Here is a 17703-nt window from a genome sequence, read left to right on the forward strand (position 1 = left end):
CTCTATACTTGATTATGACATGCGACTTTGTTTTTTAAAATCGACAAAATAAAGCTATGGATACAATCCATCTACATGTAATAATGCACCATCATGAGGTTGAGCGGGTAGTTGTACTGCCCGACTACATGTAAATCTGCCTTGCGCTATTGGATACGTTCAGCCGCACACCATTCGCATCTGAGGCTGAGCGCTCAATCTAATAAATGTCGCATTCCCCTCCATTATCTGTTGCCGATGGAAAAATGCGATGACACGCACGGGCTATCGTTGAAAAGAGCCACAAACTAATAATTACATGGCCATGGCAGACGCATCAGGTTCGCAGAACCCATTTGACGATCTCACTGCCGAGTTGAGCGACCTGAGTCTACAACAAGGAGAGCAGGGCTCGTCTGCATACGCTGCGGATCCTCAGGAAGATGAAGATGGCCCGCAACCATATGGCTCAATCCGAGAGACTGGAGATCCGCTGGAAGTCCTCGCAATATGTCCCAGAGATAGGGAAGTCAACTACTCACTCAACTGGTACTATCTCCCAGACGCATTTGAAGATACGGCAGATTACTTGATATGCACCAGATGCCACGCCGATCACATCAAAGGAACATCCCTCGAGATCCAATTCAAGCAGATTGAGTGGCCTGATGGCAACATTGCCGTCTGCCGATTTTGGCTTCCTCGCGTGAAGGACGTTCTTTGGCCCGAAGCTGTTCGGACAGACAGCGTGAATGCACTACGCGAATACATGACCAGGCGCTTAAAAATAAAGCCTTGTCCGGGGCAAAAACTCACCGAAGACGTCGAAGACAGGACAGTCTATGGCCTGATGGACGGTGAAATCGAGGGCTTTGCTGCGTGTGAAGCCTGTTTTGAGGATTATGTAGTTGGAACCGGCTTCGAGCCTCATTTCGGGACTTATTCTGAGTTGGCTCCAAAATGGAGCTGCGATCTTTGCATCCCATATATTTCGGGGTCAGTTGCTCCAATGGCCAAGCATAATAACTGGAACGGCTTTATAAGTGGTGCAAGTCGACGGTTTCAGCTTCCGACGTGCACAGGCGAGCAGATCCGGTCTGATGCCATTGAGTGGTACTTGCCTAAAGACTACGAGTCTGAAGGCTTTCAAACCTGCGAGACGTGTTACCTGGACAAACTGGCATTGACCTCTTTCAAGAGAGACTTTCAGCGCTCTCCCGACGACTCAGATCCAGAGCTGTGGCGCTGTGGGTTGGCCGATCAGAACATCTCAACAGCAGTAGCACTAGAGGCGGCCCTCGTTAGAAAGGATTTTGAGGTGTTTCTGGAAGCTGAACAAACCATTTACAGCCTCGTTCCCTGCACAGCGAACGGCATCGTCCACGGCAACTGGTGGACATTGGAGGGATGCGACGACAAGTTCAACATATGCCAGGCGTGCTTCGCCGGATTCTGCCAAACAAGAGGCTTGGATGACTTCTTCCAGCTGTCGGAGCGCGACTCTTCCAATGCCTACGTGTGCGACTTTTGCATTGCGAGCCCACGCTTTGGCCAGTACGTTGTCAAGTTTGCAGAGATGCTCGACCGCGGAGTCTTTGCCTACTTTTCGCAGTTTGTCATGACTTTTGCAGGCGTGCCTGCTTGTCCCAAGATCAAGGGCCGCGGCAAATCCAAGTGGTGGGGATACCCAGAGGCTCGGTTCTGCCAGGAATGCTACCTCGACTTTGTAGCCCACACGCCGTTGGCAGACTCGCTGCCTCTGAACGGAGAATACATTGAAGAGACAACGCTCTGCCAGATATGGTCACCGAGGATGCGCAGTCTATGGCTCGAAGTCTGTGAGGCAGGCGAGCCAGGATCCGAAGAATCAGACGCAGCCTTGGAGTTGTTCACGGCCGTTTGCGTGCAGAGACTTCAAATATACCGTGCAACCATTTCGGAGATTGAAGTCATTAGGACCATGCAGAATATTAAGAAGCAAAGCGCCTTCAACCATAGCTTACTCAGCCTTCAATATCAAGGCATGGATGGAATGGCGACCATGTTCGGGAGGACAGACGCATACAGATATGGCAGTAGTAGCCTTGGATGGTTTGATACGACCTATGGAGTTCAGTCGAAGCAGCATTGGAATAGTTTTGTGAGCGACCTCTCGGCTTCAAATCAGCCGGATGACTGGGTGCGTATGGCGCAGCTGGAGGCGCTTTGGAAGAAGGTGGAATAAATTGTCTTATAGCTCCCTAATGACTGAAGAATTTGTATGCTTTTCAACTTTGTTTCTCTTATTGATCAAACTGCTCGAGGATGTGAATGACTGCTGTAGTAATTGGTAGCCGTTCTGAACCCTTCAATGCTCGGTGATGTAGCATTTTCGGGCGATAGAGAGGGGAACACGATATGTATAAGCAGCTGGAGAATCTCAGCTCGAGGTGCTTAGACTAAAACTTGTTAGAGTAATGCAAATTATATCTTAGACATTGGGTCAAAGCTATTGATAGTATCGCTAGCATATACCTGAAAGCCGAAGATGTTTAATCACAGTGTTTTTGGTGATTTTTTTTTAAGCAAGCAGTATCAAATGCACGAAAATTCGTGATTTATTGCTGTTATTCTATATTATGCTGGCTAGGAAGTTGAACAATATATAGCTCGCCAACCGTGTTTTTAAATGCCAGTAAACGGTTGGATATAGAGAATTTCCGGTTTATGAAAAGTCGCCCTGGAACTCGAAAGACTTTATGTCCGTCAAAATAAATCCAAGTCTTGCCATAGTCTTCGCTATAGAATGGTGAGTTGGAAAGAGAGTATGCCGGTCGCGGAATCGGAATTGCATCCCAATGCTTCCATGAAGACGTCCTACGGAGTCTGAGACGGTCAGAGACTATGTGGTCTTTTACTGAGTCAAAAAATGGCAAGTTTTTGCTCTTTCCAATATCAATATGGCTTAACAAGGCATCAGAAGTGATATCGAAGAAATATGCCTCGTATGAATTGCGTGAAGATCTAGACCTGGCGATGATAACGAGGACTGTCGCATCCGACGAGAATGTAAGACTCTCCAAGCGAAAGAAGCTCCCCCAATCATTCCCCCCGCAGTTCAACCCAGGAGGTGCTGCGCCAGTCCCAGACACGGACCGTTGAGGATATGCCGAGAGCAGACCGCATCGGTAAAAAGGCCGCCGCAACATATTTTGAGCTGGGAGAGATTGCCACTTTCAAGACCTGCATCGAACCATCATCCTTGTCGAAATCGCACAAACATTTGCCAGATTCTACGCACCAGACTTTTACTTGGCCGGTTGTATAACCCGCAACGACGTACCCCGAATCGTCTGAAAAAGAGTTGTGTGACACCGTGAGCTTGCCCTCAGCATCTGGGCCTTTAAACAGATGAAGGAGCTTGCCAGTCTCAACGTGCCAGATCTGGATATCGCCTTTCTCTCCCTGGGCGCAGGCCATAAGTTCCGAATTGGGTGAGAAAGCCGGGGAAAAATAGAATTCGTGGTTAAGCGCACTTCTTTTAATTATTTGTGTACGCTCGCCGCTCTCTCCACTCCATATTTCGATATCGCCTCGAGAATCCCACGCCGCCACATAGTTGGACTTTGGCGATATAGCCACACTTTCTCGTCTGGGTAGAGACTGTATCTCGGATGATTTGTTCCTTATGTTTGAATATGTCCGCCATATTTGAACCAGTCCGTGCTTGTTGAAAGATGCGAGCAGCGAGGAATTCGTCCAGTCAGGAGAAAAAAGAGGGCAATGGACCGAGACATGAGATTCAATACGGAGTAAGAGCTCTCCTGTATCTATACTCACTATCAATACTGCATCTCTACAACTGAAGACGGACATGGTTCCATCAGGCGAGACATCAAAGGGTCCCGTTGACTCTTTGCTGCGGATTTGGCGAACCATTGTCCATGTTTCAGTGCTCCAGAAATCTATGACCCCATTGCTATGCCTCAAAGCCAGTAGTTTTGAATTTGAAGAAAATTGAGAGTGTCTCGTAATTTCCTTCTGTTCACTAGTATTGGATGGGACTAGGTCGTCGGGAAAGCGAATGCGTTTAATCTCTTGCCCGGTTTGGGCAGAGCAAACTCGAGTATCTGACTGGCTAATCAAAGCTACCATTTCTAAGTTTGGTGAGAAAGTTGCATGACAAAAGTCTGGCATATGTGACTGATCAATCGTACATATACACTCGCCAGCTTTTATTGCCCAGACTTTCACTGTGATCGCATTTTGCGTACGACAGACTGATGCTGCGAGATCTCCATGGCGTGATAAAGCAATGATTTCGCCTTTAACGATTTTATTTCTCTCAAATGGTCTTTCAGGATCCGGCTCTAAACTCGTATGGAGATTCAAGGAGAAATTTTGTATCTGCATCCCGCAATCGACAGCCCAAACTTGCATATTGCCTGTGCTTGCTATCAAGAGCAGATGTTTTGAGTCAATTGAAAAAGCGATTAAATGATCGCAGTCTTCCATATCCAGTTCAATCACACGCTCTGAGCAGTATGTATCTGTCCTATAGAGCGAAATAGTACCACCGGAAGATAACGAGCATAGAAGGGAGGAGTCTGGTGAATAAAGAAGTGCGACAATACGGCCGCGGCATTTAAGTGGTATATTTTGCACTAGAGAAAAATGCGTATGGGGCATCTTTATGCAGGTGGGAATGTTTTTGATTTCAGCTCGTATGGCATGCTGAAACGTTGTAAAAATTGCGCTGCGCCTATCTTCAAACGCAAAAGCCGAATGGTACAACTGTAAAGGGTGTTTCGACATATAATGTCTACAGTAGTGAAAGAATTGATAAGCATCGTTGATAAATGCTCTGAGTTGCGAGTCGCCATAGTGGTAAAAAAACGAGTATGCATAGTCAATATACATTCCGAGATTTAATTCTTTATATCGGTGAATGAACCGATGGCGGTTCTCCCCTCTTTTCCTTTGGGGATTTGTTAATCCACCAACAACGCGTTTCTTGGTCTCGCTTTTGTAAAAAAGGAGGTTCTTGAGTTTTTGAATGGCGTCTATCCCTTGTGGTACAAGGCTGCGCAAGAGAGCTAAAGATTCCAACCAGCATAGGAATTTGACTTTGAGAAATGCGTGAAGAGTTCTGCCATCCTTGAGGAATAGTTTATCTCGAGATGCCCCAGACTCGCAGCTATGAAATAAATGTTGGACCCAGAATACACAACAATATGCTATGGGAGCTAATGGATCGGGGGTAGGCGGAGAAATCGTATTTATATCGCTTCCAGGATCTTGAAGGCCATATATGTCATGTTTGAGGATGCGAGACATGGCGCTCAGCGAAGTTTTAAACATTTTGTAGTGCTGATATTCGATTCCTGAAGGGAAAATAACTCTAACAGCGGGTCCCATCATGTAGTCTTTGACCGACTGGTGGATAAAATCCACAGACTTATCGTCATCCCGTATAGACAAAAAGGATCCGCAATCCTTTACAAGATCTTGTATATCGCGTAAGCTATATGCTGTTTTGTAATCTTTCCATTGAAAGCTTATAAATGTAAGAAGTTCTTCTAGACGGAGAGGTCTTTCAGCTGTAGCGACAATTGAGAGTAGGATTTGGTAGACGTCCTTGTCTTTCTGCTTGCTTAATTGGTTTAAAATCAGGCTATAGAGGCTCTCCAAGCCTTCTGGCATTTGTTCAAGCACGTCTCTTATATCGCGATGTTTCGTATGACGCAATTGCCCGATGACGAGAGCTACCCATAAGAAGGTGCCGTTTGCTTTGCTTTTCAAGGTGCTGGTCGTCAAAGTCTGGAGTTCCGTGTCGCCTTGTAATGCCATAACATTCTGAACAGCGTCGTCGATATATAAGTCAACGGATTTGGTGACACATTCGGCATTTTCTTTCAGTTCCAGGCTAAGCATTCGGCTAGAGTCAATTTCTTGGAGCTCTCTCTCTATTTCTGGAATATTGCGGCTTGAAATAAGCCACTTAACGCGGCAGCTTGTTTCAATGATAAGCCTGAGGAGCTGTTTGCGGCCGTGTTCTTGTCCACACTCATCGAGAGCATCAACAACACAGACGGGGTTTGGTAATGCCGAATGTTGCGTGACTTTTTCAAAAATGTCGCGCAAAATATACCATCCGTCAGGCCCGTTAAGTTTGTCCAAGTCATCTTTATACTCCGTGCGTACGTATGACCGAAGTTCATGATGCTTCTTAATGAATGAGACTATTAAGCCTCTAATAACAGCGACAGTGGTATTGATCCTTGAATCGGTAGCCTGGCAGAAAAAATAGGCAAGATTTTTATCTACTTGGGGACTTTTCTCGAAATCGTCGACTAAGCCGCCAAGTAGCATTGTCTTTCCTTTGCCAGGGCCTCCTTTAATCCAGAATACGCCGCTTTTCTCAGTCTTGCGCCACTTGTTAAAGTCTGAATGATCAAGAATCCAGCGAAATGATTCATATAAGAATGGGCCTTTTGCTTCGAAGATTCGTTTTTTGTGATATGCAGGATTCTCTTGGCTAATCTTCTCAAGCCAAGGACTATCCTCTTCGGGGGGGACCTGGCAACAGTTAGCAAGTTCATTAGATGCTTAGTATTAAGCCTTAGAAAAAGCATACCAGCATTAATTGGTGCGTAATTGTTGCCCTGAACAACTACTGTATGGTCTCTGAACCTATTCCTCGACGTGCTGCGATTGTTGGACATTTTGAGGATAACAGTTTTTGGCAAAATGGTCGGTTAGGCATAATTGTGTGCATGTAGATATAAAGGCGAGAGTTGAAACCCAACGCGGGACGCCCTTATATACATGTATCCAGGTAAGGCAGCCTTGCGGTACGTACATACACTATAAAAGCCGCCATGATAATGCATGGATTGTGCCTTATCCAATAACACCTTGCATATGGGGCACCTATGCAGAAGGCCAAATCACGGCACTTGCAGGTACATTCAGGCTCAAACTAAATCTTCCTAACAGATCGTAAATCAGCCTAACATCATAAATATCTACTAAACATCCATTAGATAGGTGCTGTCTACTCTATATTAAGGAAAGAGTTGTCCTGCATCCCATTTTATTATCCAACATCCTAGCTATAGCCCGTCAAGGCAGCTAGTCTATATATTAAAATATACAGCTACTGAAAACATTTAGAAGTAGATGGAGCAGCACCAGTAGCATCAGTAGCCCACGCTATGACTAGAATGCTGGATATCAGCATTGCGGTGTCAAATGGGTTTTCTCTGCATTAATTAACTATTCAGCCTTTAGGGCAGTGGCAATTCTACGCATGATTAGCATTCTTGTAAACAACTGGATATCAATTAAGCAGCTTACCTTCTGAGGCCTTCTCTCAATGTGTCTTCTTCGACGCAGAACATAAGACGAAATCTCCCAGGCTCTGGAGATTGATACTCTGCTCCTGGATCTACCTTGACGCCTGCTCTGGTGAACCGTTCCGATAACAGCTTTTCTGCAGCCCAGCCATCTCCGTCTGCTTCGCTGAGAGGCAGCTGAGGGGACAAATCTAGCCACATAAAAAGCCCAGCATTTCTATGCCTGTCAGCTCAATCGCATCTACTGGTAAATATGGATGAGTATCCGGAAGAAAGACTTACCCTTTCTTTTCATACCTGAGTCCAGCTTCGTCAAGGAGTTTCTCAGCCAATAACCGGATTTTGAACAACACGCGATGAGATTTGTCTAATAGCTGTTTGACGAAATTCTGGTCCTCGAGGAACTTGGCGGCGAGATCCATGGAGAACTGAGAAGGAGAAGAGAATCGGCTAGACCGGTAATGTAAGGAAAGCAACCGTGACATTTTTTTATAGGAGGCTCACCATATGGCTCTAACGGCATTACGGAATTCACGATTCTGTGATACAAGGCAGCCCAAGCGCAAACCAGCTGCTCCATAGTCCTACGAGAGCATCAGTTTCAAATTCCAATAGTAGCAGTGAAAAATCTTACCTTTGACATGCCATAGAGCACATGGACTTGGGTCGGGTCAATGATATCAGAGTAGTCTATAGCGCGTATAGAAGTAAACTTTTCGGATGGCTGATCGTCTCGAGGGTACGTCGTGAGCGCGTAAATCTCATCGCTGATGAGGTGAATCCCTTTACTGGCGCAAAACTGTAGCAATGCCCTCAACGTTTCCGGAGGATAACAACGTCCTAATTGAACTTTGCTTGAGTTTCCATACAACAACTCAACTTTGAGAGTAGGTAATACTTACCCAAAGGATTATGCGGATTGCATATGATCAACGCACGAATGTTTACCCCTCGGGCTTTGGCATCTTCGAATCCCGCATCGAACGTGGCTACGCAGTCTGGTGTGAATTGATCTGTTCCCACCGGCACCCACTCTAGCTTTATTCTAAAAGACTCAATGGTTAATTCAAGTTGGCCGAATAGAAGCTACAGCTGTACATACCCAGTTCTCAACGCCAAGTCTTTAGAAAAAGTCCCATAGACTGGTCCTCCCAGCATGATGGCATCCGTCTCCGGATTGCAGGTAACCAAGGCGCAAACCTCGTTGAGATCAGTCACTCCGGCAGTGAAGGTGATATCTTCTGGATCTATTGGCCACACAGGCTGAAAGTGCGAGTTCAAATGATTCGACATGGCGGTTCGTAGCCGGAGTGTACCAGTGTAGCCTTCTCCGTATGCGCAGCAATTGTCCTCGAAGTGATTCTATGCATGGTTTAGTAACAATATATCTAAAAGATGGCAATGAGTCTTACATGTTTGTTGAAAAAGTTTGCTAGATCAGCATGAAGGAAGCCCTATTATCTCGTGAGCTTCTCCTCCAAGTCTAGAGAAGGAGAACAGAGCTACATTTTCAGCATTATTGAGTGCGATGACGCCGTTGGGATTTTGTATAGGATGATAGGCATTCTGCTTTCCGTGAAGGAAGCCTACTTTAGCCCAGGCGGCTCCTCTAGTAGACAGCATTATGCCAATGTAAGATTCTTGATACGTGGCGAATGGAAGGTGATGGAGCGGAACAAGATGCTGTGATGCGTTTCAGTAAGATCATAACATGCCGCCGGCGGCGTCTTATATACTTATAAACAATGAATCCTCTTTGCGGGTCTACGGTTACGGAACTCGGATTGCGATGCGAAGCCGAAGAGAATGTCGAGCCGAAACATGGTGTTCTCGGGAATCCTGTGTGTAACACTATTCTCTCTTACTTCTATAGTACATTATCTAGTCTTGTTTAGTAGAATGTCGAGATAATTGCATAATGAGCGGTCTACTATGTCTACCTCTCTTATGAAAACTGGCCAACTTGCTTTCTCGTTTCGACTCTAGATGTCTCTCATCTGTATACCTATGAAGATTATGACGAAGTTTCAATCTATATTTGCTGTATGCATTGTCGTTTGATACAAGATTCTAGTTCTGTTCTAATAAGGGAAATGGAAGGAATTTACCGTTGTCAGACAAGTACATGTATTGGATATTCGCTCTCGACGGACGGTTGGAGAGAAGCTTTGTCTGCTATGTATTCTGTCGATATAACATTTCGGAATGAACTCGGCTTCAACTTCCTGTTCCAGCAATTAACTAGGCCCCCTTTGTTTAGTCTCGGCTCGTGGTGTTGAAATTGTTACATTTAATGGCCGTTAATTGTGAATCCTTCGCTAACAAGCCGGGACTTGCATAGCGCAGTCTCAACGCGTAAATTGGGATTTCCAGTTAAAGGACCCCACACGCATTCACGAAACGGCGCAGCTCCGATCCGACAGGTGTCCGGAAATTGAATGCACCAATGGCGGAGCTTCGTCAAGCCGATAGATGAATTTGCGAAGAAAATGCCAAAGTCGCTCCGAGTTGTAGGTATTCGGCATAGCTTGTCCAGACTGAAGGTACTCGTAATAGCTATGTAGCAAAAGGTTGCGCTCAACAAAAAGTTTCAAAATAAAGCACTCTATAATCTTGGAAGCAAAGCAAGTTAACAGCGCCTCATAGTTATGTGGCAAAAAGCCCATAGACAGCCAAATTAAAGAAATTCCAATTACACTTAATACATGTAGTCGGCTGATATCACTTAAATAACAAAATTTGGACAAACAACTTCCTCTGATCAATAGGCTCACACACATACATGATTCGGCGTGATAATTCTGTTTTACATGTCATATCGACCATCACGATTCCATATGAACTGCGTTATGAGCTGCGTTGAGATATACTCTTATAGAGCACTTGCAAGCTGAAGCTCCCATCATCCAATCATTTTCTTTACGCAACGCCTCTTTAATCGCCAGATAAAGCCACCGCCAAGTCTCGTTGAAACCCCTCCTCTGGAGCCTGAAGCTATTCCTGTATTTGCACATTACCAGGCTGAACTGGGTGGTCTGTCTGCCTGCCCCGGACGCCACATGCGTCGATCTGATGCCAAGTCGCAAACGCAAAATGACAATTGCAGAATTACGCAAAATGTCCAGATTAGTGAACAGTTTGAGATGGAGGCGAATTTCTGGTGTATATAAAATGGCCAATTGAAAGAGCTTCACGACGTCTAAGAATATGTAAATTGTTGATCTCAACCGGTCCAATTCAACTGATCTGGAGTGATTATTCACCCACAAACTTCCAAATAGCTAATACATAAAACCTCGCCCTTGCTATTACACAGCATGCCAGGCAAAGTAAGCAGTTGCACTTTAGCAACAGAGACTACTACATGTTACTTGTATTGACATCGACGCATCACAAAAGGTCGGTAGCCGTGAAGAGTGGCTTGCCGCTCGCAAAGCTCTTCTCGAGAAAGAAAAGGCATACACGCACCAAGGCGACGTTCTCGCCGCCGAGCGCCGTGAGCTGCCCATGGTGAAAATAGACAAAGAGTATGTCTTCCACGGCCCCGGCGACAAGGTAGTATCTCTCAGCGATCTCTTTGATGGCCAAGAACAACTCATCGTCTACCACTTCATGTTCAACCCCAAGGATGATCGTGGATGCTCTGGCTGCACTCACATGGGCGAATCGCTCCCCGACGTGCGCCATCTCAAGTCCAAAGACACCAACCTCGTTGCCATCTCCCGCGCCCCGATAGACAAGATTGAGGCATACAAGAACCTCGCTGGATGGAAATTCCCATGGTACTCCAGCGGCGATTCCGACTTCAACTATGACTTCCAAGCCACTTTGGATGAAGCAATAGCTCCCAAAGAGTACAACTTTGAACCACTCAAAGAGTCTGACCCCAGGTTTAAGCCATCGTTCAAGGGTGACATTCCCGGATTCAGCGTCTTTTTGAAGAAGGACGGCAATGTGTACCACACGTATTCGACCTTTATGAGAGGAGGAGAAAAAGTTCAGCCAACGCTGACTCTGCTGGACATGACGCCTTTGGGCAGACGACTAGTTTCGCCGGGTGACTTTAAGCTGCGAGAAGAGTATGGAACCTAGGTCAATGATGCGCGGGTAACCACAAAGAACGAAATATGGGAATTTGGAAAAAAAAAACGAGAAAAATGTACATGTTCCTAGGGCGCTTTCGTATGAACGACATGAATAACACGAAGTAGCGGGCTTAAGATTGTTGATGAACTAATAGCTCAATCATATCTACCATATGCAGCTTGCAGTCGTACAGATTGTTCCATAAATCTACATCTATGGAGTAGCTAAACGTGGGTCGATTTTCTATCAAAGTAAAAGCAGTCAGCAGCGAGTTTGTCAGACGCAGAAATTGGTCAGCAGCTCAAAACAATGCTCTTTTAGTAGTAAACGCTGGATGGAAAAGACAAATATGATAATATTTTTCTCTTTTCCTATGTTTCATAGGGTATTTACCATCGCACAACATCTATTTGAAAAGAAATGTGACAGCAGTATTGTTATTCACACTCGCCGAGAAGCGCCAATATTCCATGCGCCTAAGCAGCTAATCGCTCTGCCGCTCCTTTCCATCCACCACCTTAGATCGGGCACGTTCATTCTTCACTTACACCAACAGTCTTCAACATACGACTCAATGCATCGCACCAATCTTGTAACTCGCAGTCAGCCAGCATTTGGAATCACCCATCCCCGCCATCCTACAGTGTTAAATAGCCATGTCTGCAATCGGGATTACAATACACCAATTTACCGATAACAGTGTCCGCAAAAAAACAAGTGCTTATTCTCAAAGTGAGTTATAAGTCGACTACTTCTGCTGTCAGCCAACTTATACAAACTTGGCATCAATCAATTCTCCTCTCGCCGTTTAATTGGACAAACAAGCTTAGCAATATTTTATAAACAACGTCACTGTAATCCAGCCACCCATCATTGAATGCTATTAAAGAATCCTCACTCCCCCAACCTCATCTTCATGAACCCCTAAACAACAGCACCAAACACATCAAAACACCATGGCAGACTCACTCAAATCCACCTCTCTCCTCACCTCCCCCTTCTCCATCCCCTCCCCCAACTCCCCCGCCACAGAGCTCCTCTCCCGCTGGTCAGACACCCTCATCACCTCCCCCCCCAGCAATCATCATCACCCCAAACACCGAACAAGACATCGTCTCAGCCATCAAATTCGCCCGCCTCAACAACCTCACCATCATCCCCGCCGGAGGACGCCACAATGCCGCCGTCCCAATCACTTCAAACACGCTCTACCTGGACCTCGCCAACCTCAAGTCCATCCAGCTAGACAAGCAAACCTCCCACGTCCACATCGGAGGAGGCGCCCTCACAGGAGACGTCATGCGGCATCTCGCCCAGCAAGGCTACTTCACCGCCATGGCCAACTCCAACGCCGTCGGCGTCGTCGGGTGTCTCCTCGGCGGCGGCAACTGCTCCCAAAACGGCCTCATCGGCTGGATGGCCGACAACGTCGTCAGCTTCCGCGTCGTCACCGCCTCAGGAGACATGCTCCAAATCAGCTCCTCTTCCACGGGCGAAGAACTCGCGCTCTTCAACGCCCTCTGCGGCACTGGCCACGGCCTCTGCGTCGTCGTCTCAGCCACCATGAAGGCATACCCCCTGAGCAGCCTGAACCTCTCGCCAGCCAGCAAGGACGACCCCTCTCCCAGCATCTGGAGCCGTACCTTGATCTTCCCTCCCACAGCCATCGATGCCGCCATTGACGCTTTCCTCGCCGCCTCCCCTCCTCCAGATCCCATGAACGTCATCTTTGGCTTTTCTCGTGGTCCTCCAGGAACTCCATTCGCCGGAAAGCCCATCGTCCTGCTCACAAGCACATACTACGGCCCTGCCAATGAAGCCGAAGCCTCCTCCGCGGGGTCAATCCTCTCCAACCCATCTTTGGTCGAAAAGGCCGTCAAGGCAGACACAGTCCTTGTCCCCTTCGCCAACGCCAACAATACTTTCGACCCAATAAATGTCCATGGCGGCTTCAAATCCATGTCTTCCAACCGGCTCGCCCGCCTCTCCCCTCAAGCCCTCAAAGACGCCTACGGGAAATATCTCGCCGTGACGGACAGATACCCAGATGCTGTCCGCTCTGCGCTCATGTTCCATAGCTTTAATCCGTCCAAGATGGCGAAGATTGGCGCTACACCAGAAGGCAAGGCGAGATTCATCGAGGACAGAGACAGGGGATTCTGTACCATCGGAGTAATGTGGTCTACAGAGCCTGCTACAAGAGATGCTTTGGCGGAATTGTATGACGAAGCCGTGACAGTTTTACAGAAAGATGACGAGGAAGCTGGTCTGCCGCGGAGGGTTTTCCCCGGCATAATGAAGTTCCTCCCTGGGCGACGGGACCTTCTCTCCGAAGAGAAGCTGGCAGAGTTGGATCGACTGCAGGAGAAATGGAATGGTGATGGGTTATTTTGGAGTCCATACAAAGCATGAGGAGAGAAGGGAGTAATGTGGCTGATTTGTCACCTCTACAGACGTGCTAGCCATCGACAAGTTTAAAGCATTGCATTAATATTTCATTTTCGCTGTGCCTCTATCTAGGCTATCTGCCTGTTAAACCCCTCGGACTCCCAAGTAGTACAAGCTTTCCATTCCGATTTCCTCTACTCCAGGTGGTAAATACTTAATAATCGTAGGCATAAGTAACCATGATTTTATACTCCGGGCTCCCAACCTAGCCATAATCCTTCGTCCCTGTGATGTATATATATGTACCCAATCCCACAAATGACCGGTTATGTACCCGTCAAAAATTCCTTCGTCCCATTGAAATAAAATAATAACGCCGTCATATCAATGCCATTTTATATATATTCTAGTCGACTCTGTATCGTCTCACTCAATAATCGATTAAATTTTCCATGTTGCGGGGTATAGACTTAGGAGATATCGTCTCTTTGTTTCTGGGAGGCGCAAGAGGGGTGGAAGGAGGTAGAGAGCTCAAATCGCTTCGAGGAGTATCGTAAGTGAAGTCGGATTCCGCCTTGAGGGGTTGAATTTTCAGAGGCGGTAGGAGAAGCGGCTGAGAAGACAGATCAATGGGATCATCAAGCTTCTTCGCCGTCGTCTTGCCTCTAGCGACATTTTTGACAGCTTTGAACGTCTCTGTAACGGCATTCTTCGGAGGAGCCTTGGGCTTAGCGGGCTGCTTTGTCTTTCGAGGACGCGGCTTCGCTGCCGTCTTGGTTTGTTTGGCGTTTTCGGGAGGCTCCCTGCCAAGGACAATCTTCAACTGCCTCTTGGCCCCAAGCTTAGGGCTGGGTTGCGGCGTGGGGATAGCATCCAGCTCACGATCGTGGCTGGGATCGATATGAATCGGCGGCAGCGCAACTTCCAATTTGGTATTCTTGAGACGCTCCTGGTTCTGGCCGTCTTGCTCTGCAGACACGAGATAGTCGTTGCCGATGTCGCAATCCCACGGAGGCAGAGCTGCGAGGTGAGCTACCTTGTCGCACGGAGAGCGTACAACAAGATCCCAACAATCCTTAAATAACGCATCCTTGGGCTCTGCATCGGTATTGATCCAAATCGTGAGCCCATCTCTTCGGCCTCTTGTAACCTGGCACATCTCTCTGACTAGTCTCCTCGTGCCTGGAACTTTGAGGGTGGTTCCAACAACAATAACGCAGTCCGGACGGGCTTTCAAATCTGCACTGGATACGTTTCCAATGGCTTCTTCATCTGGGTTATACTCATTATAGAGCACGAATCGCGGCCGTATGCGCCCAATCCCATGACTCCGCTTTCCGGCAAATGATGTTCTTAGTTCATCGTGCAATACGCACTCCTTGCACAGCGGAGCCTCAGGTCCGTCAAATATTTGGCCGTCGAATGGTTCTAAATGGCCACATTTGCTGCAGACCATCTTCTGTAGTCCACCATGAAGCTGGATGGTAGCTGGCCATGGAGCCTTGAGAGGCAGGGGGATCTCGGTGGCCAGCGGTTCCATATTCGCGTCGAGACAATCAATATTTTGAGAGTAGAGTCGCATTAAACGTCCTTCCTGAGCCAGGGATGCTAGCAGGCGGTGGAATGGCGTTGGGCTCGCCTTCTTGGTCATGTCGTTCATTTCCCGGACCATGCTGTGAAAAGACTGCGTTGAGGAATCATGTCTATAAACAGACGCGTCGAAGAGGTGCTTGCCCGATCCCTTCAGGTTGTGTTGATTCTTGACACGTGCGAAGAGGCCTGTCGAGGATCTGAAATCCGGAATTCCTGCCGATACAGAGATGCCAGCCCCTGCGATAACAACAATCTTCTTCTTTTTCCGCAGCGCCGTAATCAACCTCTTCTCCTGGGCCTTTTCTTCGGCCGTCATATCTTTATCGTCCTTGTTCAGGTAATTCAAATATTCTGTTGTGCGCTCCTTGGGCTGGTAAACCTTGCGTCTTTTAGCCGGGGGTTGGTCGTCATCTGCACTCTTTGAAGAGTCGTTGTCAGAGACGGGCTGTCCGAGGCTAATGGTGGCTGTTGATCTCATAGGAGACTGGGCTCCCGAGGCAGTCGTCGACATGGGCGAGGGATACCGTCGTGAAGGGTCGACCAAAGAGACGGAGGTGTCTGGTAAGGAGGGCGTGTTTGAGAGAGTCGAGAGAGGTGACGACGGGGTAGAGTCGCGGAAAGAGCCGCGAGGCGAGGATAGAGGACTTGATGGTTCACCCATGGCTCTTTAGATCGGAAGTCGTCCTTGCATAAAAAATAAAGAGGAAAGAAAAGGGTAAAGGGTGGGAGGAAGAACGCGCGAAGACGCCCTAGAGAGAAAATTCGAGTGCGCCGCGATCTAAGCTAGATCATCTCGTAACAAAGAGAAAATTTTGAGTTGTCGGATTCTCTCTTTCTGAAACCTAAATTTCCGTTGCTTCTCCACCTATATCCGGTCTCGAGGCAAGGTAGCGATGCAGGTTGAAGGAGCGAATATGAGCCAGCTTGCGTCCCAAGGTTTTAGTTTTGCAGGTCCAGATGCGGAGTCTCGGGGTGTGTGGGCAGGCTCAAGGCCCAGCAACCAGAAAGCCAAAAAGCAAAGGCGCGGCCACCGCCAATACCCCAGCTTGCAGCGAATCTCTTCCTAAAACCCGGCACGCGAACGTGCAGCGCCAATCTTGGCGCTAACGTGGGGCGTTGCGTTCCAGGCGTTAGGGGCTGGATGCGCCAATCGAGTTTCCCTTTGGCGAGGCAGAAAAGAGTGGGCTGAGGCTTATGCCAGTTCAGTATCGTGCAGCGAGGTTTCTTCACAGCCTCGCCTTTGGGCTAGCGCTGGTCTGCCAAAAAGCAACGTCTGCAGATGAGGAATGAGCTGGATCGAGTGGTGTCAGGTATATGCATGCATATGCGCAGCAGAAGACGTCGTATTGCAGTGTGTGGCGGATGGTGCCGAGCTATCGTTTGCCTAGAGGCGTAGGACCTGTGCCGCCCACGAAACGCGAAAAGCTCCGGCGCGCAAATTTCGGAGAGAGAGTTTTAAGGGCTAAAAGTAAGGGTCAGCCCCATTGGGCTTGATTGATCGGTCTATCGGCAGCTGAAGAAAGGCTGCAGCAAGCGCAAAGATAGGAGAGGGCGAATAAATGGAGCTCGGAAAGGAGGTTCTAAGGCGCACGTGTTTTGTCGGAGGCGGGAGAAGGTTGGAAGAGAGGAAGAAGAGGAGAGGAGGAGACAGAGAAGGCAATGAAAGAAAAAGAGAGACATCGTCATTTCGCGTTGGCGCAAGTCACCTCGCCTTGATGCCTCAAAGTAAGGCAAAGCTCCTGCCAGCTCATCACATCACACTCTCTCTTCTTTCCGCAAGAGTGGGGCCCCACGGCCTGTTCCTGCCAAGGTGGTCTGTTATGACGCTGTCGTTGCCCGGAAACTGCAGCCGCGCTAACGGGCAGCTAGGGTGGCGGTCTTCAGTGGGGCTGCCTCTCCATCTTTTGCTGCAGCAATGACGACGGGCTGCAGCGGTGACCCCAAAGAGAAGAGAGGCAACAAGGTGAATATCAAAGATCTACAGCAGAGGTGGTGTTGTAATTTATGCTATTTCGGGAAATTTCTTCTTTTATTATTCCAAAGATGTGGCACTATCATCACTGGCCGAGTTGAATTACTTATAGACCATTCATATGGCATCCAGGTATATGACCCAAAAGCCATAGGGTTTAGTGCATCTGCAGCCTTATGCATGAGCTCTCTCCGAGTACCAAATCCTTCAAACTGCAGAACCACAGCACAGCTCACAATTGAGTACCACCCTCAACGGCTTCCAAATGCTCTCTCTCCAAAATCCTCACGTCATGTCATAAAGTAAGTAGTGTTGTTACATAAGTACAGTTCTATATAGCATCAAATT

General features: G+C 47.7%; 6 protein-coding genes across 7 annotated transcripts; 3 read left to right on the forward strand and 3 right to left on the reverse strand.

Annotated features, from left to right (window-relative positions):
* Nucleotides 1-298: 298 nt before the first annotated feature.
* On the forward strand, nt 299-2203 carry TrAtP1_000734 (uncharacterized protein; the record flags this gene model as incomplete). The annotated part of the gene is made up of 1 exon (XM_066110708.1): nt 299-2203. The coding sequence occupies one exon, from the start codon at nt 299-301 to the stop codon at nt 2201-2203; it is 1905 nt and encodes a 634-aa protein (XP_065966781.1).
* Nucleotides 2204-3060: 857 nt separating this feature from the next.
* On the reverse strand, nt 3061-6330 carry TrAtP1_000735 (uncharacterized protein; the record flags this gene model as incomplete). The annotated part of the gene is made up of 1 exon (XM_066110709.1): nt 3061-6330. The coding sequence occupies one exon, from the start codon at nt 6328-6330 to the stop codon at nt 3061-3063; it is 3270 nt and encodes a 1089-aa protein (XP_065966782.1).
* Nucleotides 6331-7037: 707 nt separating this feature from the next.
* TrAtP1_000736 (uncharacterized protein) lies at nt 7038-9523 on the reverse strand. Of its 2 annotated transcripts, XM_014090738.2 has the most exons (9): nt 8823-9523; nt 8729-8770; nt 8419-8678; nt 8219-8361; nt 7951-8156; nt 7821-7900; nt 7599-7766; nt 7318-7533; nt 7038-7264 (listed from the first exon to the last, which is right to left on the reverse strand). In XM_014090738.2, exons 1-9 carry the CDS (start codon nt 8937-8939, stop codon nt 7237-7239), a joined length of 1260 nt encoding a protein of 419 aa, XP_013946213.2. In that variant the 5' UTR covers nt 8940-9523; the 3' UTR covers nt 7038-7236. The 2 variants fall into 2 exon arrangements, with proteins under 2 accessions (XP_013946213.2, XP_065966783.1); XM_066110710.1 differs by having other exon boundaries at nt 7599-7900.
* A 1300-nt stretch (nt 9524-10823) lies between these two features.
* Nucleotides 10824-11408, forward strand: TrAtP1_000737 (uncharacterized protein; the record flags this gene model as incomplete). The annotated part of the gene is made up of 1 exon (XM_014090739.2): nt 10824-11408. One exon carries the CDS (start codon nt 10824-10826, stop codon nt 11406-11408), a length of 585 nt encoding a protein of 194 aa, XP_013946214.2.
* Nucleotides 11409-11828: 420 nt separating this feature from the next.
* TrAtP1_000738 (uncharacterized protein) lies at nt 11829-13899 on the forward strand. Its single transcript, XM_014090610.2, has one exon. It carries the CDS (start codon nt 12702-12704, stop codon nt 13812-13814), a length of 1113 nt encoding a protein of 370 aa, XP_013946085.2. The 5' UTR covers nt 11829-12701; the 3' UTR covers nt 13815-13899.
* TrAtP1_000739 (uncharacterized protein) lies at nt 13879-17205 on the reverse strand. Its single transcript, XM_014090740.2, has one exon. It carries the CDS (start codon nt 16042-16044, stop codon nt 14221-14223), a length of 1824 nt encoding a protein of 607 aa, XP_013946215.2. The 5' UTR covers nt 16045-17205; the 3' UTR covers nt 13879-14220.
* Nucleotides 17206-17703: the final 498 nt, after the last annotated feature.

The sequence above is a fragment of the Trichoderma atroviride genome, chromosome 1, assembly GCF_020647795.1.
Source record: "Trichoderma atroviride chromosome 1, complete sequence".
In the NCBI taxonomy this organism is placed as follows: Eukaryota; Fungi; Ascomycota; class Sordariomycetes; order Hypocreales; family Hypocreaceae; genus Trichoderma; species Trichoderma atroviride.

Coding starts and splice junctions, on each gene's coding strand:
- TrAtP1_000738 (XM_014090610.2), top strand. CDS start 12,702: ATGCGGCATCTCGCCCAGCAAGGCTACTTCACCGCCATGGCCAACTCC.
- TrAtP1_000736 (XM_014090738.2), bottom strand. CDS start 8,939: ATGCTGTCTACTAGAGGAGCCGCCTGGGCTAAAGTAGGCTTCCTTCAC. Junction 7,901..7,950: donor TGCTCTATGGCATGTCAAAG/GTAAGATTTTTC, acceptor ATGCTCTCGTAG/GACTATGGAGCAGCTGGTTT. Junction 7,767..7,820: donor AATGCCGTTAGAGCCATATG/GTGAGCCTCCTA, acceptor TTACCGGTCTAG/CCGATTCTCTTCTCCTTCTC.
- TrAtP1_000739 (XM_014090740.2), bottom strand. CDS start 16,044: ATGGGTGAACCATCAAGTCCTCTATCCTCGCCTCGCGGCTCTTTCCGC.